Raw genomic sequence first — 20,480 nt, forward strand, 5'->3', positions numbered from 1 at the left:
AGAAACAGAGTGATCTCTGGTAATGCTGTAGAACAGGCACAGACAGGGTGAGAGACTGAAGCAGACAACTTAGAAGTCTACAGCAATCACAACTATGTTAAATGGTGAGAGACTGAACTAAGGAAGTAACAGTGTATGTAATTAAGGAAAAGAGTTAGAGACTTATTTAGGAGACATAATCAACAATTTAGTAACTCATTATATGTGGAAGAATCAGTAATATTTTATTTGCTTCTAGCAAAGGCCATTGGATTACTTATGGTGCCAAGTCCACAAATACAGGCTGGCTGAAGCCCATATTAAAATAAGCTCAAGATGCCTATAACTTCCCAAACTCCCTTATTTAACCCCACCATTCATACAGCTAGCCTCCAATTCAATGCAGGTCCTAACTGAGACATTCAAAAGGTTCATTGGTAATGCCCGAAACAAATCCATTCTCATCTATCATTTCTGAATCCCTGGCTGGCAGTGGAGCTCTCTCCACCGCAGAGGAGGCCTGGCTATGAAAGCTTGAAAGGAAGGTCCGGCAGGAAGGGGTGGGGCTTGCCATTCCTCTTCCACAGCTGCCCCACCAGGGGGACAATCCCAAACTGCAGCACATAGATTTTCAGCTTTATGCTCAGTGGATGATTACAGGGCACAGTGGTCCTCAGAGAACCGGCTACAAGCCCTTCCACCTCCCAGTCCCAGATGCTGGCACCCGAGAAAAGACAGAAACATGCCGCAGATTGTTCTCCGAGTGGAAGGCAGACTACCCAACTTCTAATGAGATGGGCAGCTCTCAAAAAGGCACACGCAATTAACATAAAGACACCAGTGCATATGTTAAAAGCATGCTGAAAGAAAAATAAGGCAGCTCAGTATGAGTCAGTTTAGATCTAGATCAGATGGTGGTGGTGAAGAAGCTTCCTCTCAAGACCATAACTATCATGAGAATGAGAGAAAGTGGCAACAGGAGTGTCTCCACAGAGAAGAAGCCTATTAGCAATTTATTAGTGAACTCATTGATGAAGATTAACAGTTAATGAGCGATCATAATCTTTTAGGCACCCCTGGAGAAACAACATTAGAAGAGCTGAAGCAATGGTTAGATGGAGTTAAGGAACAACTATCATCTCAGCCTGACCTGAGAAATGGGACAAGTAACAGAGACCCAACATTCCCTAGAGAAAGTTCAAATGAAGATTCTCTGCTTGAATGGCTGAACACCTTTCATCGCACAGGAAATTCTACTCAAAGTGGACAAAATGGGAACCAAACTTGGAGAGCTGTGAGTCAAATAAACCAAAACAGTGGAGAGTTTGGTTTAGTCTGGAAATCCACATAAATCATGAAAATAGGGGAGCTGAAGTTGATGGAGAAGATTATATGCACATTCCACTTTCAGATATTAACAGAGATCACACTAGAAATAGACAACAAAGATCAAGTAGTCCTGTGGCTAGGCGAACAAGAAGCCAAAACTCAATGAATTTTAATGGCAGTGGTTCCAACACTCCAAGGAACAGGTTTGGCTCAAGGGGGCAGAATTCAGTCAAAAAATCAACCCAACATCGGGAAGATTGAGAAATGGAATTGGGGGCACAGGTCACATTCCTAGAACAAATGCTTTGTGCCCTAATTTCAGTAGTCATGCAAACCAGTCAGGTGGCAGTGCACTCAGGCAAAGAGAGGGGCAATGATTTGCAGTAGCACATGTTTGGGAAAATGGGGCTAGAACTAATGTTACAGTGAGGAATACAAAGCAAAAATTAGAGCTAATAAGATTACAATCTACCTCCAGTAGACAAAGCCATTCACCAATTCAGAGACACAGTGGCACTATTTATAATTCCCAAAGGGAAAGTAGACCTGTACAGCAAACCATTAGAAGGTCTGTTAGGAGAAGAAGAGGTATAACTCATGCCTTTGACGTCTTTGTAGAGCAAGATACAGGATGCAGAAGTACCGCATATACCCCATTCTCTAATTTAAGACCTGTGTCAAGAATCACATGACAAGAAGGTAAAGAATCCAGCAGATCCTCAACTGCTATACGACAGCATCCAACAATCACCCTGGACCTTCAAGTGAGAAGGATTCATCCTGGGGAAAATAGAGATCAGGATAGTATTGCAAACAGAACTCAATCGAGAGTAGGGCTAGCAGAAAATACAGTCACTATTGAAAGCAATAGTGCGGGCTTTCACAAAACTATTTCTCATTTAGACAGGTTAGGGATTCAAACCTATGTTAGTACTATAACAGTTCCTCTTCATAGGATTTCTGAGAATGAACTTGTCGAGCCATCATCACTTGCTCTGAGGACAATTTTAAGGCAGATCATGACTGGGTCTGGAGAACTAAGTTCTCTAATGGAGGCTGAATCTGATTCAGAGATTCAAAGACATGGTCAGCACTTGCCAGAGATGCACTCAGAACTGAATAACTTAGCTAGCTACAGCTAATGACAGCAGCCAGCACAGTGAAGGTTCTTCTCAAGACATGAGGGCCCAAGATGACAGCTTTGAAATGCATGGGGAAAATGAGAGCACCCATCTTCGTAGCCAAAACCATGACAGCAAAGGTGGCAGGCTGTTGCGAAATTCAAAGAATTTAGTTGAAACTGGGACACTACCTATTCTTCACCTTGCTCACTTCTCTACTAAATGAAGGTGATGATGATGACTGAATCCGTGGTTTAACCAGATTGACAATCTTTCCACCAGGAACTATGAGCATAACAATCCTGAGAGTGAGCTAGGTAAAATCTGTAGTGTTTGCATCAGTGACTACATAACTGGAAACAAACTCAGGCAGTTCACTTGCATGCATGAGTTTCACATTCATTGTATTGACCGGTGGCTCTCCGAGAAATGTACTTGTCCAATCTGCTGGCAGGTTCAGTATACCAAACAATGGGTGAAGTAATGAGATCTAGTCAGATATTGTATTTTAATAGAGTTGAGTATTCAGGCATTCATTTGCTTAGTTATTTGTGATGAGCTAACCAAGATGAAAAATAACAGATTATAGCTTGAACTATTTTTGTATGTTTTAAGTTGATAAAAAGATAAAATGTATATAAAATTTAATGTGCAAATGTTAGATTACCCGAAAATACAGAATAGTTACTATTGCTAAAACCAAATAACCTTTAAGATGTTTTTATTTTGGTAATTCTCTCATGCTAAGCACTTTTATATCTGCACAATTCAGAGAGAATGTCCACTTTGATTATGGCCTTGTCTATATAAGGTCAGAGTTTGTGAACTCAAGAGGCTTCCATAGCCTTGGCAGCTCATAACAAGAGCCTTGGGTGATTACTGACGTCATAAATAAGAGTGTCAATTGTTAAATCAACAACGGAGTCACTGTGCACTTACTCCCCATGTAGGATCTCTGTCCTTAATGTGTTGTACTATGCAAATTAACGGTAAAACTATTATTCAAACAGTACTTTATACTTTGTGTGTCTGTGTGGGTGCAAACTGCTGAAATCTTTACTTAATAGATGCTAACTTGATCTTCTACAAATAAAGATAATTAAAAATGAATCTTAATGAAGAATGGGATGGGAGAGGGAGTGGGAGATGGGATGGTTTGCTGGTGGGAAGGATGGTATGAGGGAAAAAACGCTATAATCCAAAAGTTGTACTTTGGAAATTTATATTTATCAAATAAAAGTTAAAAAAGGTCAATCTTTATATTAAACTACAGCAGACTTTACTTGGATTTTCAAGTTTCATAGGCATAGTACAGTATCTAGACATTGATGTCTAAATAAGCCTTTGAAAGAGTGTTTGGCTGAATGTTTGCTAAATACTTTAAGTTACTTGAAATAATTTAATGTGCAGGATACCGTATGCATATGTATAGTTACATAATTTTAAGATTAAAATATTCAGTCTAAAAACTTCAAGTTTAATTCTTATTTAAGCTTTTGGGACAATACTGCACATGGCATAATGTTTAATGTTGACAAGATCATCTCTTGAAGTGGATTAAGATGTAATTTTAAAATGCAGATAATTTACTGAAGCATCTCTGACAATCTGACTTAGTAGACAACAAGCAATATATAACACTGAAAAAGTATCTCTTTATTCAGAAATGGAATGTGGAAAATTTAGAACACATAGATTATTTAACTTGATTTCAGCCTTTTTGTGACTTTTTTGAATGTGCAAATAATTCTTTGTACTATTAAGTGAAGTATACAATATGCATGGTTTCTCATATTTAGTTTTAAAATCTAAAAAATGTCAATGAAGAATTACATGCATAGATAAGTTCACTTGGAGGCTAGAAAATTTCAAATACAACAAAGATCATTAAGAGAATGTAAGGTTTATAAAACACAAAATATGCATTGATGATCTCTTTCTACCAATAAATATTAAACCAAAAAAGTCTATAATTTCTTCAAGTGTGCTCCCCAGCCTGCCTTCACAGAACTTCCTATGGTGCTAGATAAAAACACAAATTTCCTGGTCACATCCCAGACTGAATCATCATCATTGGAGAGGAAGACAAGATTTGCATCTGAGGTACTGTGAAGTTTGAGAACCATTAGCCTAATCCAACCCACTCACCTATCAAATTTATTTTCCTTAAACGTTGCTTTCATTATTTTAGTTCCATGGTCAAACTAGTTTCTGCCTGGACTTCCAGACTCTCTTTCAAATTAACTGTCTTCATCTTTCCAATGAAAATTCTTTGTTCCAAGAAAGTCAACCTCATCTCCCACATCCCTCTTCTCTGTCCCCCGCAACACACATGGTTTGGTTCTCTCCAGACCTCTGCATGTATTATTGAACCCAGAAACCATAGTCTCTTTTCCCTAGTCAAACCCCAGTTATCAAAACTATTTCTGAAAGCCCAACTTAACTTTAGACATTTTAATGCAGCTTTCTCTAATTATTCCAACCTTATTTCTCTCGTACTTAAGCAATTCCTATAATATGTATTGTCAGCTTCACAATTTAAGGTTTGATTATTTCAACATGTATCAACTAGAAAGTCTTATCTTACTTTTATTTTCCACTCTTCTAAATACCTAGCATGGTTCTTGAAATACTATATGCAATAAATAAATTTTGCTGATTTTAAAAATGTCTCTGAAAGCTGATAGCCTTTCTGCAAAAATGTCACAATTTATAAAAACTATTAAAGGAATCAATTTTTAAAAACAATACAAATATTAAAGATATTTACTATTCTACAGACCTTAGTACTCAGTGATATTAAACATGTTTCCTAGCCTGTCCCCTAAATAAAGATGATGTTTCCTACACTATTCTCTAAATATTTACTCATGAAAGCAAGGTAATTACAAATACTCCTCAACACAACACAGGCCACTTTGAGCTTGTGAAGGAATAGTGCATCATGTAATTATAGCACTGAAATATAGAGTCTTGTGTATAAAACATTTTCATGACAGCAATGGAAAGAACCTTAAGATATAATTTAAATGAATCATTCCAGTTTACCCATTTAATAATTGAACCCCAGAAAAATTACATGATTTGCCCAAAGTCACAGAGTATTAGCACCCAACAAAAGCAAGCACCCAGGCCTCCTGACTGCAAGGCAAGGATTGTTCTAATTACACAAAATGAGATGTTTTAATAAAATTCATATTAGCATAAACCAATATTTTAGGAGTCACTGTCTCTGCCATAGTGAGAAATTGAGGTAAAGCACACAATTTCATCAGAACCCCAAAGACTGACAAAGGCACAATGCCCCCCCAAAAAGTAACCACTGCTAATTCTAAATACACAAGCATTTACCAAAATTACAGGAAAAAATACTTACCAGAGCTAAATTCTAATTATCTGATCTTAATATTAATCTCAGTGTTTTGGTAAAATATATACCAAAAGAGGAGCCAAATATATTAAATACTATCATAAAAAATTACAATTCCCAAAAGCACAAATTTACATCTAAGGGTAAAACACATCTTTTGTACTCACCGTAACTTTACTTCCAACTATCTGCATGCAGTGGTCAACGAAGAATGGTTACAGTGTGAAAAAAAACAAACAGCAACAATATTAGTAATCAGAAGCTTTTCACAGAAGTTAAGTGTTTAGTAAATTAGTAAATAGCTAACCCTATTGATACGTCTAATACTTCAGATCCAGAAGCTAAAACAAACACATTAATATTAATTTCTGTTATATTTCAAAACTGTTTTAAAGTCTGTGGAGTAAGGGTTCCCAAATAAAGGATAAGCACTATTTGAGGATTTTTAATCCTTATATACTGCAATCTAAATATCAAGTGATGCAAAGTTAAATGTAATCCAACATCAGATATTTTACTACCTTTCAGCCCCTCAAAAATTATCAATAGAAAATGGATTTTTCCCAAATATTCCCTTTTTCCCTTTCTTTTTAATAGAAGGTATACTAGTAAGATTTAAATAAGGTATTTTAGAATTTTATTGTTGCATTTAAAGCTTGCATTAAGTTCAGAAGTGAACTTTAGCTCGAAAACTAGGATATTTCATATTGTGAATAATACTATTTCATATTATACTTGAAAATTACAAAGCAGATATATTGCTTATTACTGTAGTTTTCTAGGTCATCCTAGCATTTCTATTTTAAGATCACAGTTTTCTACATAATGTAAAGACAAAGAAGCTAAACATGCAAATATTCATAAGGAAGAAACAGTTGAAAATTTGCAACTTTGATTGAGTTTTCCTAATGGATAAGAGAGAAAAGAATTTCTGAAAGGTAGAATTGTGTTTTAAAAAAAAAACAGGAAATAAACGCATAGTCCTAAACATAATCTTACACCAAAATCTAAATAAAATCATTGTTATCAAATTCTAACACTTGAATATCAAGCAGAGTCCAAAAAAAGAGCTAATCCACAATCTAAAACCATTAATCTGACAGTAGTGATTATAAAAATGTGCTCTATTTTTTCAGATAGTGCTTTAAAAATAGAAATCAAATTTAATTGAAATCTCAGTAAGAATCCTAAGTTGAACAGGATATCACGAGATACAGAAAGATAGGAGAGTTTCCAAGCAAATTATTCCAAAAGAATCCATGGTTTTCCAAACAGAGAATCAGCTTTCTTAAATAATCATTCAATAGTCTACTTACAAGCAGTCATTATTTAGTTGAATAAAAGTTTCTTTGGTACTATTAACAATTTTCTGAATTGAAAGATATGCTATTGATGTAAATTATTTCCTCCCACCAAAAAGATAGAGGTCATAGTTGTCTCTTGTTTATTTAGCACAGACATGAGAAAAAGAATGCAAGCCTGTCTTAACAATTAGAGCAGATCTATACTCAGCAAAACAAACAGAATATGACCCACTTAATGATTCATCTGGATTGCAAAATGACTGCATTTAGCTAAAGCACGTATAGCATTAGATTAGATTGATTAGCCAAAGAAAGCTAGTGAAACTAGTTTGGTCATGTCTGGACTCAATGTTTCATTATATCCAGACCATACCTGGCAAAGACCTGGAAAAGAAAGTGTCTGATAATAGCAATAGCAAAACCATACTAAAGTATACACATGCACACATAGACATACTGAAACTTATAACTACTTGTTTTACAGGTCAATTTAACAAATCTGTAGATGTAGTGGGTATCACTGTTCTAAATTATTTTCTATTGAAAATTTTATTGAATCAATTATATTATTCATTGGCTCACATCCTCCAAAAATGTAATCTTACCTAGGTTGATATCCCAACTTCAAAGATATTGATTTAAGTTAAAAACAAACTAGCTTCTCAATTATCTAATAAATGCATTGGCATTTGGCAAACTAATCTTAGATGAGAACTTTTCCTCTAAAATGTCTATAAATACTGTTCAGAGTATGCAAGATCCCTTTGAAATCATCAACATGTTTTGTCTATTTCAACATTATGAATTGGTAGGATAACTTCTGCAATATTAACAAAGCATACTTTTCCATTTCTGAAAACATATGCTGGTGTTTTAAAAATGGACTTTTCCAGGTTATTTTTAGCCGAATTGTCTATATGTACAAACTACCTTAAGTCAGGTCCATAAACATATATACTGCAAAGAAAAAAAAAGCCCAAATCATGGAGAATAAATTCAAAGAAGAGGTTCTTCTCCACTCGCCTATTCAACATTCATTAATCACTGATAGTTATTCAAATTATTTTCCTTTTAACACTGATACAACTTTCTTTATTATGGGACTTTAGGAAGAAAAAAATTAAGCAATAGTTTTCATCATTACCTTATGATTTCCTTAATAGTCCCATATTGGATGCTAATTTTAGCAAAGTTAAAACAAAAAACCTCATGTGCTGTAGAAATAGGTTTGGATGACATATCTGTGTATAGTTTCAGCTTGCTTTAACATCCTTAGCCAGGAACCCAGGAGTATGATGGATATTTCTTACTGAGTTCATGTTTTATTTGCTTTTAGATCCCATGCAAAATAACTACTGCATGTGTTAAGTGGAAAAATGTACAATTTGTGTTTAAATTTAACTATCATTCTCATATGTTTCACAGGTAACTGTAATCAATATGTTTCCACCATAGACCCTAGCCCATAACTTTGTTTTTACCTCAGGATGAAAATTCTGACTACTTTATAAAAACATTTTCATAAAGTAATAGTTTTTATCACATTTGTTTTCAATGAGGAAAAAATTTATATTTACTGGATATATCACTATAATGAAAAAGTAAGCATTATAAAATTACAAGACACTCAAAGCATTTTTAAAGCATAGAGAAAGACAGCAGGATAGAAACCTTGGTTACTCACAAGTAAGCACTCATACATTTGGCTATAATTGGTAAAAATTTTATTGTTCTGATCATGAAGAGGTCAAAGGATTAGAGTATTGTTTGTCACTAAATGCCATTCTTCTTACCTTCAAAAGGAAACTGCATAAACAATTTTTATATTGTTAATGATAGAAAAAACACAGCACTAATTAATGTCTCCCCAAGGTGAGAAAGCTTCAAAATATTCTGTCAACAGGCTTTCTTCCATCATAATATTTGGACCATAAAAATATTAGCAAAAATGAATAATCTTAGAATTCTTATGAAAGTGCTGAACATATGTCAGGTACGCCTGGGTATGCTGAATTGGGCATGCTGAAATAAGACTTATAAACTAAGTAAGTAATGATTTAAGGCTAGTAGTGCCTTAAATGTGGAATTTTCAAGTCTTTTGAGAAATGTTCAATTTCCTTCTTTTGAATAAAGCAATTCAAATGAGTTCATCTAATATTTACAGAAATCTTGGCATTTTAATCTGAAAAATGAGCATATAACTTAAAGTGCATTTCTATGGTCAGTTGAAGGGGAAACTATGAGAATAAATTAAAAACAGTTGTGGATAGAAACTGAATAATAAAAGGTCAAGGAATAAGAGCTTCATGTAATCTCCATTATATTCAGTCCCACTTCCACAAACAACAAATGAGTCAGAGACACTAACAAAAATCTTATCATTAAAAACACCACATGATTATTCATATATTATTATCTGTTTGCTGCACTCAGATTTAGTTATATAGTTTTACTACTGTTATTTGCCTCTAGATATTTGAAAAATAGCACTGAATGTACACCCTGCATTTCCTAAAGCCTTTTACTGTGAACAATAACTTGAGTGCAAAAATGAGAAGAGATTCATCAGAATTTCAAAGTAAAACCCTATGCATCACCTAATTCTATTGCAAAAGATGCTCATGGCAAATTTCACTTATCACTTGAAACATATTTCTGCCCTTGGATACCAGAAGCAAATTAAAAAACATGCTGTTGCTCTGCTCTGGCAGAGCTGCAATGCGTTATGTTTAAACAGTTCAGCATTCAGATTTAGCTTGCTTAACGTACAGTATAGAATCAATATAATCAGAAAATTCAGGGCAAAATGCATTAGTAATTGCCACTAGAAATACTGTACTGATAACAGCACTAATAGGAGAAGCCCATAATTTTAGAATATATTTTTCCAGTAAGCAACTCTTTTCTTCACTGGTCAACTTTTTAAGCTTAAAATCAATATTTAAAAATGTATATGTGTGCATGTATACAAACATATAATATATACATTCCCATGCACATAAACACACACATAAAATCACTGCATATATATACATACACACACACATATATACATACACAGTGATTTTATAATCCCTACATTAAAAAAAGATTTCTTCATTTCAAAATCATACTTTTTCTTACTGGCCCCCTCCAGCCCCAGAAAAAAGAAAGATTATTTTTGTAAGCACCTTAGGAAGTAAATAAAGTAAAATACTCCATTAACATAAGGTTTTCCATTGATAACAAGTCTTTTCAATGAAGCATATTTTCAAGGCTTGAGACGCACACAAAAAGATTTGATTAAAGCTCCTATTAAGTGTCTGTCTTTATATTGAAGTTGTACCGTAAAATTTATGAGGCTGCTTCCAGAGTTTACATCACATAATAGAAAAAGCTGACAAAACTACATATTAAAAACACAGCTAAAATGTTCTTGCAAGCAGACACCAGACATATAGCTTTAATGTAAACTTAATTAAAGCTGATTGTGCTTTGTTTGTGTCTTCTCCCTCAAAAACCAAAGCTGTCATCTAGCAAACTGTATATTAACTGGAATACCTGCAAAATGTCATCAGTCGTTTGTCAGTACATAAAAGCTCAGCCCCGAAACCTATTGCATTTACTCTATACTTATTACTTCCTCTATCTCTTCTACCCTTATTAGTCTGTCCTGTTCATAATAATGGAAATATCTCATTTCTAATAAAGAACAATTTTGAAATATATGCTATATATACAAAAATATAATTTCCTGAACAGTGTACATTGCACATTAAGGCAAGGACTTGAGGGTCCGAGGTTTTTGCTTATTTTTAAGCAAATAATGAGAAGTTCATTCTGTTGGTGATGGGAAAGTCTCCCTACTTACAGATTTAGCAGTAGCAGAAATATACTGGACAACCATCTCACGCTTGGTGGTAAAATCCTTGTTTCTTAAAGGGGCCTTTTTTTCTTCATTAAGGTTCATGTCCTCCTGTTTGAAAGAACATTAACTGTGAGTATTGATAAATTTCTGCTGAAGAGTTTCAAAAGCGATTAATAAATATAATTAATTTGTATGTCTTAAAACATTAAGTCACACTGTAACCAACAACAATAATCCTTCCTTTGGGTACATTGCTACTATTTTTCACTCTAGATAACAAAATCTCATGTAAATTTTACCATGTTTTCATAGTTCCTATCTCTACCTAGCCAGCTAATGAGCAGAAACAAAAAATTTTGAAATTATTCCACAGCATAAATTAGCAGTTTATAGCACAGATATATGAGAGTACTTCCAAAAAGGTATGGAAAATAAAATTAAAAGATATCTATTTTGGTACAAAATGTCTTGAAATCCACGCAGTTTTTTTATACCACACATTTTCCATTAACTTTTTGAAGACTTCATATGTATAGATTTCAACAATTTTTGATCAAAATAAAGTCACCTTTTAATTCTATATTGATAAATGTTCTGAAGTGCTATTGTACATTACACAGTCCTAGTAAAGCTATTTATTTACCTTAATAACAAGAACAAATCTACACAAACAGAAATTACTATTTCCTCATATACTCCCTTTGGATTCTGATTATCAAGGAAAGCAAACATGCTTTGAAAATTAACAGGGAATATCTATCTATAATGTATCACTGAAGGAAAATTCATAATAAGTTGCTTTAAAAAAAACAAAAGCAAAAATACTGTTAGCTGTATTGGGACAACAAAAATCACTCATTGGAGGAAAAATATTCACTTACAAGAGAATATTTTTTGAGATCCAATAGTATTTAATTGGTTGGGAAATCTAAACTTTGAGATATGTACACAAATAACACTTTCATTAGACGTATCCTTTTTCTTGATTTTGAAACTCATGTTATCCCTTGCAACATATGAAGACACCCTTGAGGGGGGTCAGAAAACCAAAATGGAAATGCCTGTGTTTAAAAATGGAATATCAAGTGAAAAGTCAACCACAGCATAGGGTGAAAATGTCTACAGATCCTACGTCTTACAAGAGACGTGTATCCAGGCTGGTGCCACGGCTCACTAGGCTAATCCTCCGCCTGCGGCGCCGGCACCCCAGGTTCTAGTCCCAGTTAGGGCACCGGGTTCTGTCCCGGTTGCCCCTCTTCCAGTCCAGCTCTCTGCTGTGGCCGGAGAAGGCAGTGGAGGATGGCCCAAGTGCTTGGGCCCTGCACCCGCATGGGAGACCAGGAGGAGGCTCCTGGCTCCTGGCTCCTGGCTTCAGATCGGCGTAGCTCTGGCTGTTGCAGCCATCTGGGGGATGAACCAATGGAAGGAAGATCTTTCTCTCTGTCTCTCTCTCTCTCTCTCACTGTCTAACTCTGCCTGTCAAAAAAATAAAAAATAAGAAAAATAAAAGAGATGTGTACCCAGCTATGTGAAGAATTCTTACACCTCAACAATAAAAAGATAAATAAGCTCATAAAAATGAGCAAAGAATTTGAACAGATATTTTTCTAAAGATATACAAGTGGCCAACAAACAAATGGAAAGATGCTGATTATTTTTCATTTGAAAAATACATATCAAAATCACACCAAAATACCACTTCACTCCTACCAGAATGACTAGCATAAAAAGATAGAGAACAATGTTGCCAAAGAAATTGCAACCCTCACACATTGCCAGTGGGAATATAAAATAATGCAGCCACTTTGGAAAACAATTCTGGAAGTTAAACATAGAGTTACCCTACAACCTAGTTTATATACCCAAAAGAATGAACATAGCTCCATACAAAAACTCCTACATAAAAGTTCATAAAAGAATTGTGCATCAAAAGCAAAGAGTAAAAAACTAACCCAAATATCCATCAAGTGATGACTGGAGAAACAAAATGTGATATTTGCATACAATGAAAGAGTATTCAACCATAAAATGGAACATACAGAAATATGTTATAACATAGATGAATCCTGAAATCACATTCTGCTAAATGAAAGAAACAAGTCACAAAAGAATAAACATTGTATGAGTCCATTGATATTCAATGTTCAGAACAGGGAAATCTATAAGGGCTGAAAATAGACTAGAGGTGGCCAGGCAAAAGAGGAACTGAGGATTGGGGTATAATAGCTTATGGATGTGGTATTTCTTTTTGGGGTACAATAAATGTTCCAAATTTGATTTTATAATGATTGCAAAACTCTGAATATACTAAAAAACATCAAATTGTATACTCTCAAAAGGTGAATTTTATAACATTTTTAAACTTTATAGAAATTTTTAAAATATTCAAGTTTTATGTTCGATTGACACATAACTGCACATATTTGTAGAAGACAATATGATGTTGCAATACATGTATACAGTGTGTATTGATCAAATCAATGTGATTAGCATATCCATCAACTTAAGCATTTATCATTTCTTTGTAGGGAAAACATTCAATATGCTTAGTTCTAGTTATTCTGACACACAGAATACATTTCTGTGTCCTCTAGTTACCCTGCTGTACAACAGACATGAAAACTTGTTCTTCCTATCTAACTGTAAACTATATCTGCTGAACAACCTCTCCTCAACTTCTTTAGTAATCATTACCATACTGTCAACCTCCATGAGAATGTAAATTAGTGAGAATGTGAATTAGTACAGCCATTATGGAAACAGTATGGAGGTTCCTCGAAAAACTAGATAACAGAACTACCATATGATACAGCAATCCCACTACTTAGTATATATCCAAAAGATATGAAATTCTTATGGTCAAAGGACATTTGCACTTAAATGCTTATTGTAGCTCTACTCACAAGAGCCAAGATAAGGAACCAACCTAAGGGTCTATCAGTGGATGAAGGGATAAAGAATGTGTGTGTGTATGTGTTTGAATCTGTCCAATGGAATACTATTTAGTCATTAAACAGATGAGATCCTGTCATTTGTAGAAAAATGGATGTAGTTGAGGACATTGAGTTAAGTGAAATTAGCCATAAAATAGGAAGGCAAATGCCACATTAAATCTCTCATACATGGAAACGAAACAAGTTGTAAAGACAACACTATTTTTTTAAAAATCAAGTAAACTACTGAGCAAATGACACGACTAAAGATATTTCAAAGATTTGTATGTGACAACGTTCAAGGGGAAAACGAAACCAAGAAAAGTAATTAAACTGCATCCATCTATTGAATAGCAATTTCACTGACAATACCACAATATCTAATTGCACCCATCACAGTGACTCTTAGAATCCATTCATAATCAATATCTATAAATTTCACATGTATATGCAGATCTTCTTTTGTAATCACCTCAAGCACTAACTCTGCCTCCATAATGTATTACTAGAAGGCAGAAGGGTCCAACATTATTGAATCAAAGTAGAATCACAGAAATTAGGCTGGATAGAATTTTAATATAGTCCTCAGATGATCATCTTTGCTATATATCTATTTCAATTCACAGGGAACTCATTATCTTCTCAAGCAACACAGCCTAACTTAGGACAGGTTAATTTTTTGCTAAGTTTTTCCTCAGCAAGTGGGATGTGATATACACACAACAAAATACCAATAGTGTGCTAAAGTGGCAGGACTGAATCATGTTTTTATTTTACTTCTTAACTTTTCAAATTCAAAATCACTTATTTACTAGACTCATTCTATGCACCATGACTATTCTAGGATGTCTAGCACAGTGAAAATTTGTGATTCATGCTGAAAAACTGCTATTATTTATGAAGCACTTAGAACAATGCTTGAAACATAACAAATGCTGTATGTTTGTTGGATAAATAAAAATGAATAATCCATGGTCTAGTATGAGTAAGTAATCATAACAGAGGCATTTGGAGGATGTTTTGCAAATACAAAGGACAGAAAGAAAGGTGAGTGCAGTCTTTGCCAGGATTTGGGTCCTAAAGGACGAGAAAAATCTGACTGCAGGGAACGAGGCCAGCCAGAAGACTCCAGTAGTCATTTGTCATCTTTCCCCAACATCATTAGAATGTGCTTTCTACATTTTAATGTATCTTCACCTTGTCAGTCCTACCTAACCAAGGTAGAATCTATAAACACTACCTTTGTCAGGGAATCCAAGATGGCTGAATAGAGAAGAGACATGCCAATTTTGATCACAGGAAGATAACAGAAGAAAAGTGGAAGAAGTGCATTCCCAGGAGAGAGTTGGAGAGAAGTTTACAGTGGAAATTCTACAGAAAGAAGAGAGGTGGCATGGAGCAGCATAGACAGTACAAACACACAGTAGCGAAGAGGGACATCACGGGTAAGTCCCACAGCCAGAGGCAGGAGCAGTGAGGTTAGAAGAGACTGCTGTAGCCCTTGTCAGTTGTGATATTGTTTGAGACAGAATCTTGTGGACCACACTGCTTTGAGTCCAGCCTGGAGTGCTAGCTGGGGACAGCGTACTCACCTAACCCCGTGGATAGGGAGCACATTTCTTTTCTCTTTATCATCTCACAAGGGCACCTGGCGACTAGCAAGGAGAAAGCACCACCTTAATAATGTGAGCAGAGGCTGTGTTGGCTCACATGCCCTTGCAACTAGTAGACTATCAGAGGAATAAATCAGTGGTCCCCACTGACTTTGAGTCTGGCCTGCAGGGTTGGCAGGGGGCTGGGTACTCACTTAGGAAGGTGAGGCATTTCCATTCCTCCACTCAATCACAGGCGCCTGTGCTCAAATTGCCAAGGGGGAGCACCAACAGGCAGCTGGCTCTGGAACACCTCTGCTCTCTCCAGGTATAGCGCAAAGCTTGCAGGGCTCAGAGTGGATCTCCTTCAACCTGTGACTGTGGGAATTCTCTGACTGCACTATAGGGTGTGGGGTGTAACTGTGTCTCTGGGCAAACACAGAGACACAAACACAGTGTGGCTTCAGAGGCTCAGAGTTCCATGAGTGCCTGGGGTGGATCATTACAGAAGGTTCCATGCTCACATCTGAGGACTGCACACGTGTTTTTTTGTGATTCATGCATATGCATAGGTGAGGTGTGTAGCCGCTATGAGCTAACTCCAGAAATTGGTCACTTTGGAACAGAGGAGGTGTGGTGTGATTACCCTAGCTGACCTGATCATACCCTCCACCCTGCTGACATTAGAGGAGATCTACCATGCCCAACTTTGGTGTCACCCTGGACTCTTGCCCCATCCTCAGGCACTGACCAGAGCTCCCTTTCCCCATCCAGGACATGCCTCTGGATATCAACTAAAGGAGAAGACAGTCCACTAAGCCACAAAGTCACCGATAGTTCAACAATAAAAGCCAGAATGAATCTTAATGGAGAATGGGACTGGCAAGGGGAGAGGGAAGAGGAGGAGGGGTGGGAATATGGCAGGGGTGGGTATGGTGGGAAAAGTAACTATATTCTTAAAGTTGTACTTGTGAAATTTGTATTCCTTTAAAAATTTTAAATTAAAAAATAGACAAAAGACATCAGAGGAGAAAACCAGTGTTTCCACAAATGACTGAAAATAATGCAGTAAAATAAGAAAAATGAACAAGGAAGACAATATGACTCCCCAAAAGGAATACAACTGAACTTAAAAATTAGAACATGAAGATGAAGACATTGATGAAATACCTGAAAATGAACTCAAAAGAATAATCACAGGATTACTCAAAAACACAGACAAATAAATAATAAGATAAAGAAATCCACACACGACATGGATGAAAAATTTTACAAAGAGACTGAACAGAAATGAAACTGAGATATTAGAAATAAAGAATTCAACATGTCAAATAAAAAATACAGTGCAAATCCTTAACAATAGACTTTGTGAGGCAGAAAACACAGCATCTAATGTAGAAGACAAATTCTTGGAAATACCTCAGTCACATTAAAAGAAGAAGAAATCAGAAAAACTGAAAATAGTGTTTGAGATGTATGGGATACTATCAAGTGACCAAACATATGTGTTTTAGGAATTCCTGACAGTGTAGAAAAATAGAATGGATTACAAGACTTATTCAGTGAAATAACAGCAGAATAATCTCCCCAATTTTGAGAAAGAAAGGGACATCCAAGTACAGGAAGTGCATAGAACGATTAATACACATGATCAGAAAAGCTCTTCACCATGACACATTATAGTCAAACATTCAACAATAAAACAAAGAAAAGATTCTAAAAATGTGCGCGACAGAAATGCCAGATTACCTCCAGAGGATCCCTAATTACACTAACAGCTAATTTCTCGTCAGAAGTCCTAAAGGATAGGAGAGAATACAGAGACATAGTCCAAGTCCTAAAAGAAAAATACTTTCAACCAAGAATATTGTACACAGCAAAGCCCTCATTTATAAATGAAGGTGAAATAAAGACCTAACATAACAAACAGAAATTGAAGGAATGTCAACACTTGTACAGCCTTACAAATGATTCTTAAGGATGTGCTATACATAGAAACAGAGAAAGAGGGTCGTCATTATGAAAGACTATGAAACAAGAAAATCTCCTAGTCAAAGCATAAAGGAAATCCAAAGCAAATAATAGGAATATTTATGGGAAAATGGCAGGAACAGGTTGTTACTTATCAACAATAACCTTGAATGCAAATGACCTAAATTCTCCAATTAAAAGATACAGACTGGCTGCCTAGATTAAAAACAAGACCCATCTATTTGCTGCTTAAAAGAAACACACCTTTCTGGCCGGCGCCGTGGCTCACTAGGCTAATCCTCTGCCTAGCGGCGCCAGCACACCGGGTTCTAGTCCCGGTCGGGGCGCCGGATTCTGTCCCGGTTGCCCCTCTTCCAGGCCAGCCCTCTGCTGTGGCCAGGGAGTGCAGTGGAGGATGGCCCAAGTGCTTGGGCCCTGCACCCCATGGGAGACCAGGAAAAGCACCTGGCTCCTGGCTCCTGCCATCGGATCAGCGCGGTGCGCCGGCCGCAGCGCGCCGGCCGCGGCGGCCATTGGAGGGTGAACCAACGGCAAAGGAAGAGCTTTCTCTCTGTCTCTCTCTCTCACTGTCCACTCTGCCTGTCAAAAAAAAAAAAAAAAAAAAGAAACACACCTTTCAGTGTGGGTGCAAACTGATGAAATCTTTACTTAATACATACTAAATCGACCTTCTGTATATAAAGATAATTGAAAATGAATCATGATGTGAATGGAATGGGAGAGGGAGCGGGAGATGGGAGGGGTGCGGGTGGGAGGGAAGTTATGGGGGGGGGCCATGGTAATCCATAAACTGTACTTTGGAAATTATATTTACTAAATAAAAGTTTAAAAAAAAAAAAGAAACACACCTCTCTATTCAACAAACAGTGCTGGGAAAACTGGATCTCCACATGCAGAAACATGAAGCAAGACCCCTACCTTACATCTTACACAAAAATCCACTCAACATGGATTAAAGACCTAAATCTATGACCCGACACCATCAAATTATTAGAGAACATCAGAGAAACCCTAAAAGATGTAGGTACTAGCAAAGACTTCTTAGAAAAGACCACAGAGGCACAGGCAAAGTTAAAATTAACAATTAGGATTACATCAAATTGAGAAGTTTCTGTACTTCAAAAGAAACAGTCAGGAAAGTGAAGAGGCAACCAACAGAATGGGAAAAAATATTTGCAAATTATGCAACCGATAAAGGATTAATAACCAGAATCTACAAAGAGATCAAGAAACTCCACAACAAAACAAACAACCCACTTAAGAGATGGGCCAAGGATCTCAATAGACATTTTACAAAAAAGGAAATCCAAATGGTCAACAGACACATGAAAAAAATGTTCAGGATCACTACCCATCAGGGAAATGTAAATCAAAACCACAATGAGGTTTCACCTCACCCCAGTTAGAATGGCTTATATACAGAAATCAACTAACAACAGATGCTGGCAAGGATGTGGGGAAAAAGGGACACTGATCCACTGTTGGTAGGAATGAAAACTGGTAAAGCCACTACGGAAGTTAGTTTGGAGATTCCTCAGAACCTGAACATAGCCCTACCATACAATCCAGCCATCCAACTCCTTGGAATTTACCCAAAGGAAATGAAATTGGCAAACAAAAAAGATGTCTGCACAGTAATGTTTATTGCAGCTCAATTCACAATAGCTAAGACCTGGAACCAACCCAAATGCCCATCAACAGAAGACTAGATAAAGAAATTATGGGATATGTACTCTATAGAATATTATACAGCAGTAAAAAAAAAATGAAATTCGGTCATTTGCCACAAAATGGAAGAATCTGGAAAACATTATGCTGAGTGAAATAAGCCAGTCCCAAAGGGACAAATATCATATGTTCTCCCTGATTGGTGACAACTAACTGAGCACTTAAAAGGAAACCTGTTGAAGTGAAATGGACACTATGAGAAACAGAGTTGATCAGCCCTTGTCCTGACTATCGAGGAACAACTTACTATTTTATTCCTTTTAATGTTTTCTTTTGTTCTACTTAACACAATTGAACTCTTTAATTAACACACAATTATTCTTAAGTGTTTAAATTTAACTGAAAAGTGATCCATGTTAAACATAAGAGTGGGTGGGCCGGCGCTGCGGCTCACTAGGCTAATCCTCCGCCTTGTGGCACCGGCACACCTGGTTCTAGTCCTGGTCAAGGCGCCGGATTCTGTCCCAATTGCCCTTCTTCCAGGCCAGCTCTCTGCTGTGGCCAGGGAGTGCAGTGGAGGATGGCCCAAGTGCTTGGGCCCTGCACCCCACGGGAGACCAGGATAAGTACCTGGCTCCTGCCATCGGATCAGTGCAGTGCGCCGGCCGCAGCACGCCGGCTGCAGCGCGCTGGCCACAGCGGCCATTGGAGGGTGAACCAACGGCAAAGGAAGACCTTTCTCTCTGTCTCTCTCTCTCTCACTGTCCACTCTGCCTGTCAAAAAATAAAAAATAAATAAAATAAACATAAGAGTGGGAATAAGAGAGGGAGGAGATGTACAGTTCAGCACATGATCACTTGGACTTATGCCTAATGATAGAGTTAGAAAGGTGCCAGGGGATTCCAATTCAATCTCATCAAGGTGGTATGTACCAATGCCTTCTTACTTGTTAAAGTGATCTGTTTAAGTTCATAATTGATCAAAAATGGGATTGTCAAAGGGATTACATAAATATGACCAGTGTCTGCAAATAATTGATAGAATTAAAATGGAGAGAATGATCCTACATGGGAAGTGGGATACACAGCAGACTCATAGAATGGCAAATGCCCTAAACAGCACTCTGGCCTCATAATCAGCCCTTAAGGCATTCAGATCTGGCTAAAAAGCCCATGAGAGTTTCACAGGCATGGAAAGCCGAGACATCGTGGCAAAAAAAAAATGACCTAAATGAAAGATCTCTGTGGGTGAGGCCCAGCAGAAAGAACAGGCCATCAAAGAAGGCAGCACCTTTCTCTGAAGGGAGGAGAGAACTTCCACTTTGAATATGGCCTTGTCTAAATA

At 36.6% G+C, this 20,480-nt stretch overlaps 1 protein-coding gene and 1 pseudogene across 3 annotated transcripts in view; one reads left to right on the plus strand and one right to left on the minus strand.

Moving 5' to 3' along the window:
- The window catches only part of DIAPH2 (diaphanous related formin 2), a 938,294-nt gene that overhangs the window by 839,784 nt on the left and 78,030 nt on the right, over positions 1-20,480 (minus strand). For 2 of the 3 annotated variants that reach the window (XM_051827761.2, XM_051827763.2), the window contains 2 exons: positions 10,954-11,058; positions 5,967-5,987 (listed from right to left, as the gene is read on the minus strand). In XM_051827761.2, the coding sequence (XP_051683721.1) occupies positions 5,967-5,987; positions 10,954-11,058 (126 nt within the window). The remainder of the gene's footprint in view (positions 1-5,966; positions 5,988-10,953; positions 11,059-20,480) is intronic. The other variant, XM_051827762.2, reaches the window with a different exon arrangement.
- Positions 826-2,913, plus strand: LOC103351989 (E3 ubiquitin-protein ligase RNF6 pseudogene; annotated as a pseudogene).

This window comes from Oryctolagus cuniculus, chromosome X, assembly GCF_964237555.1.
Source record: "Oryctolagus cuniculus chromosome X, mOryCun1.1, whole genome shotgun sequence".
NCBI lineage: Eukaryota > Metazoa > Chordata > Mammalia > Lagomorpha > Leporidae > Oryctolagus > Oryctolagus cuniculus.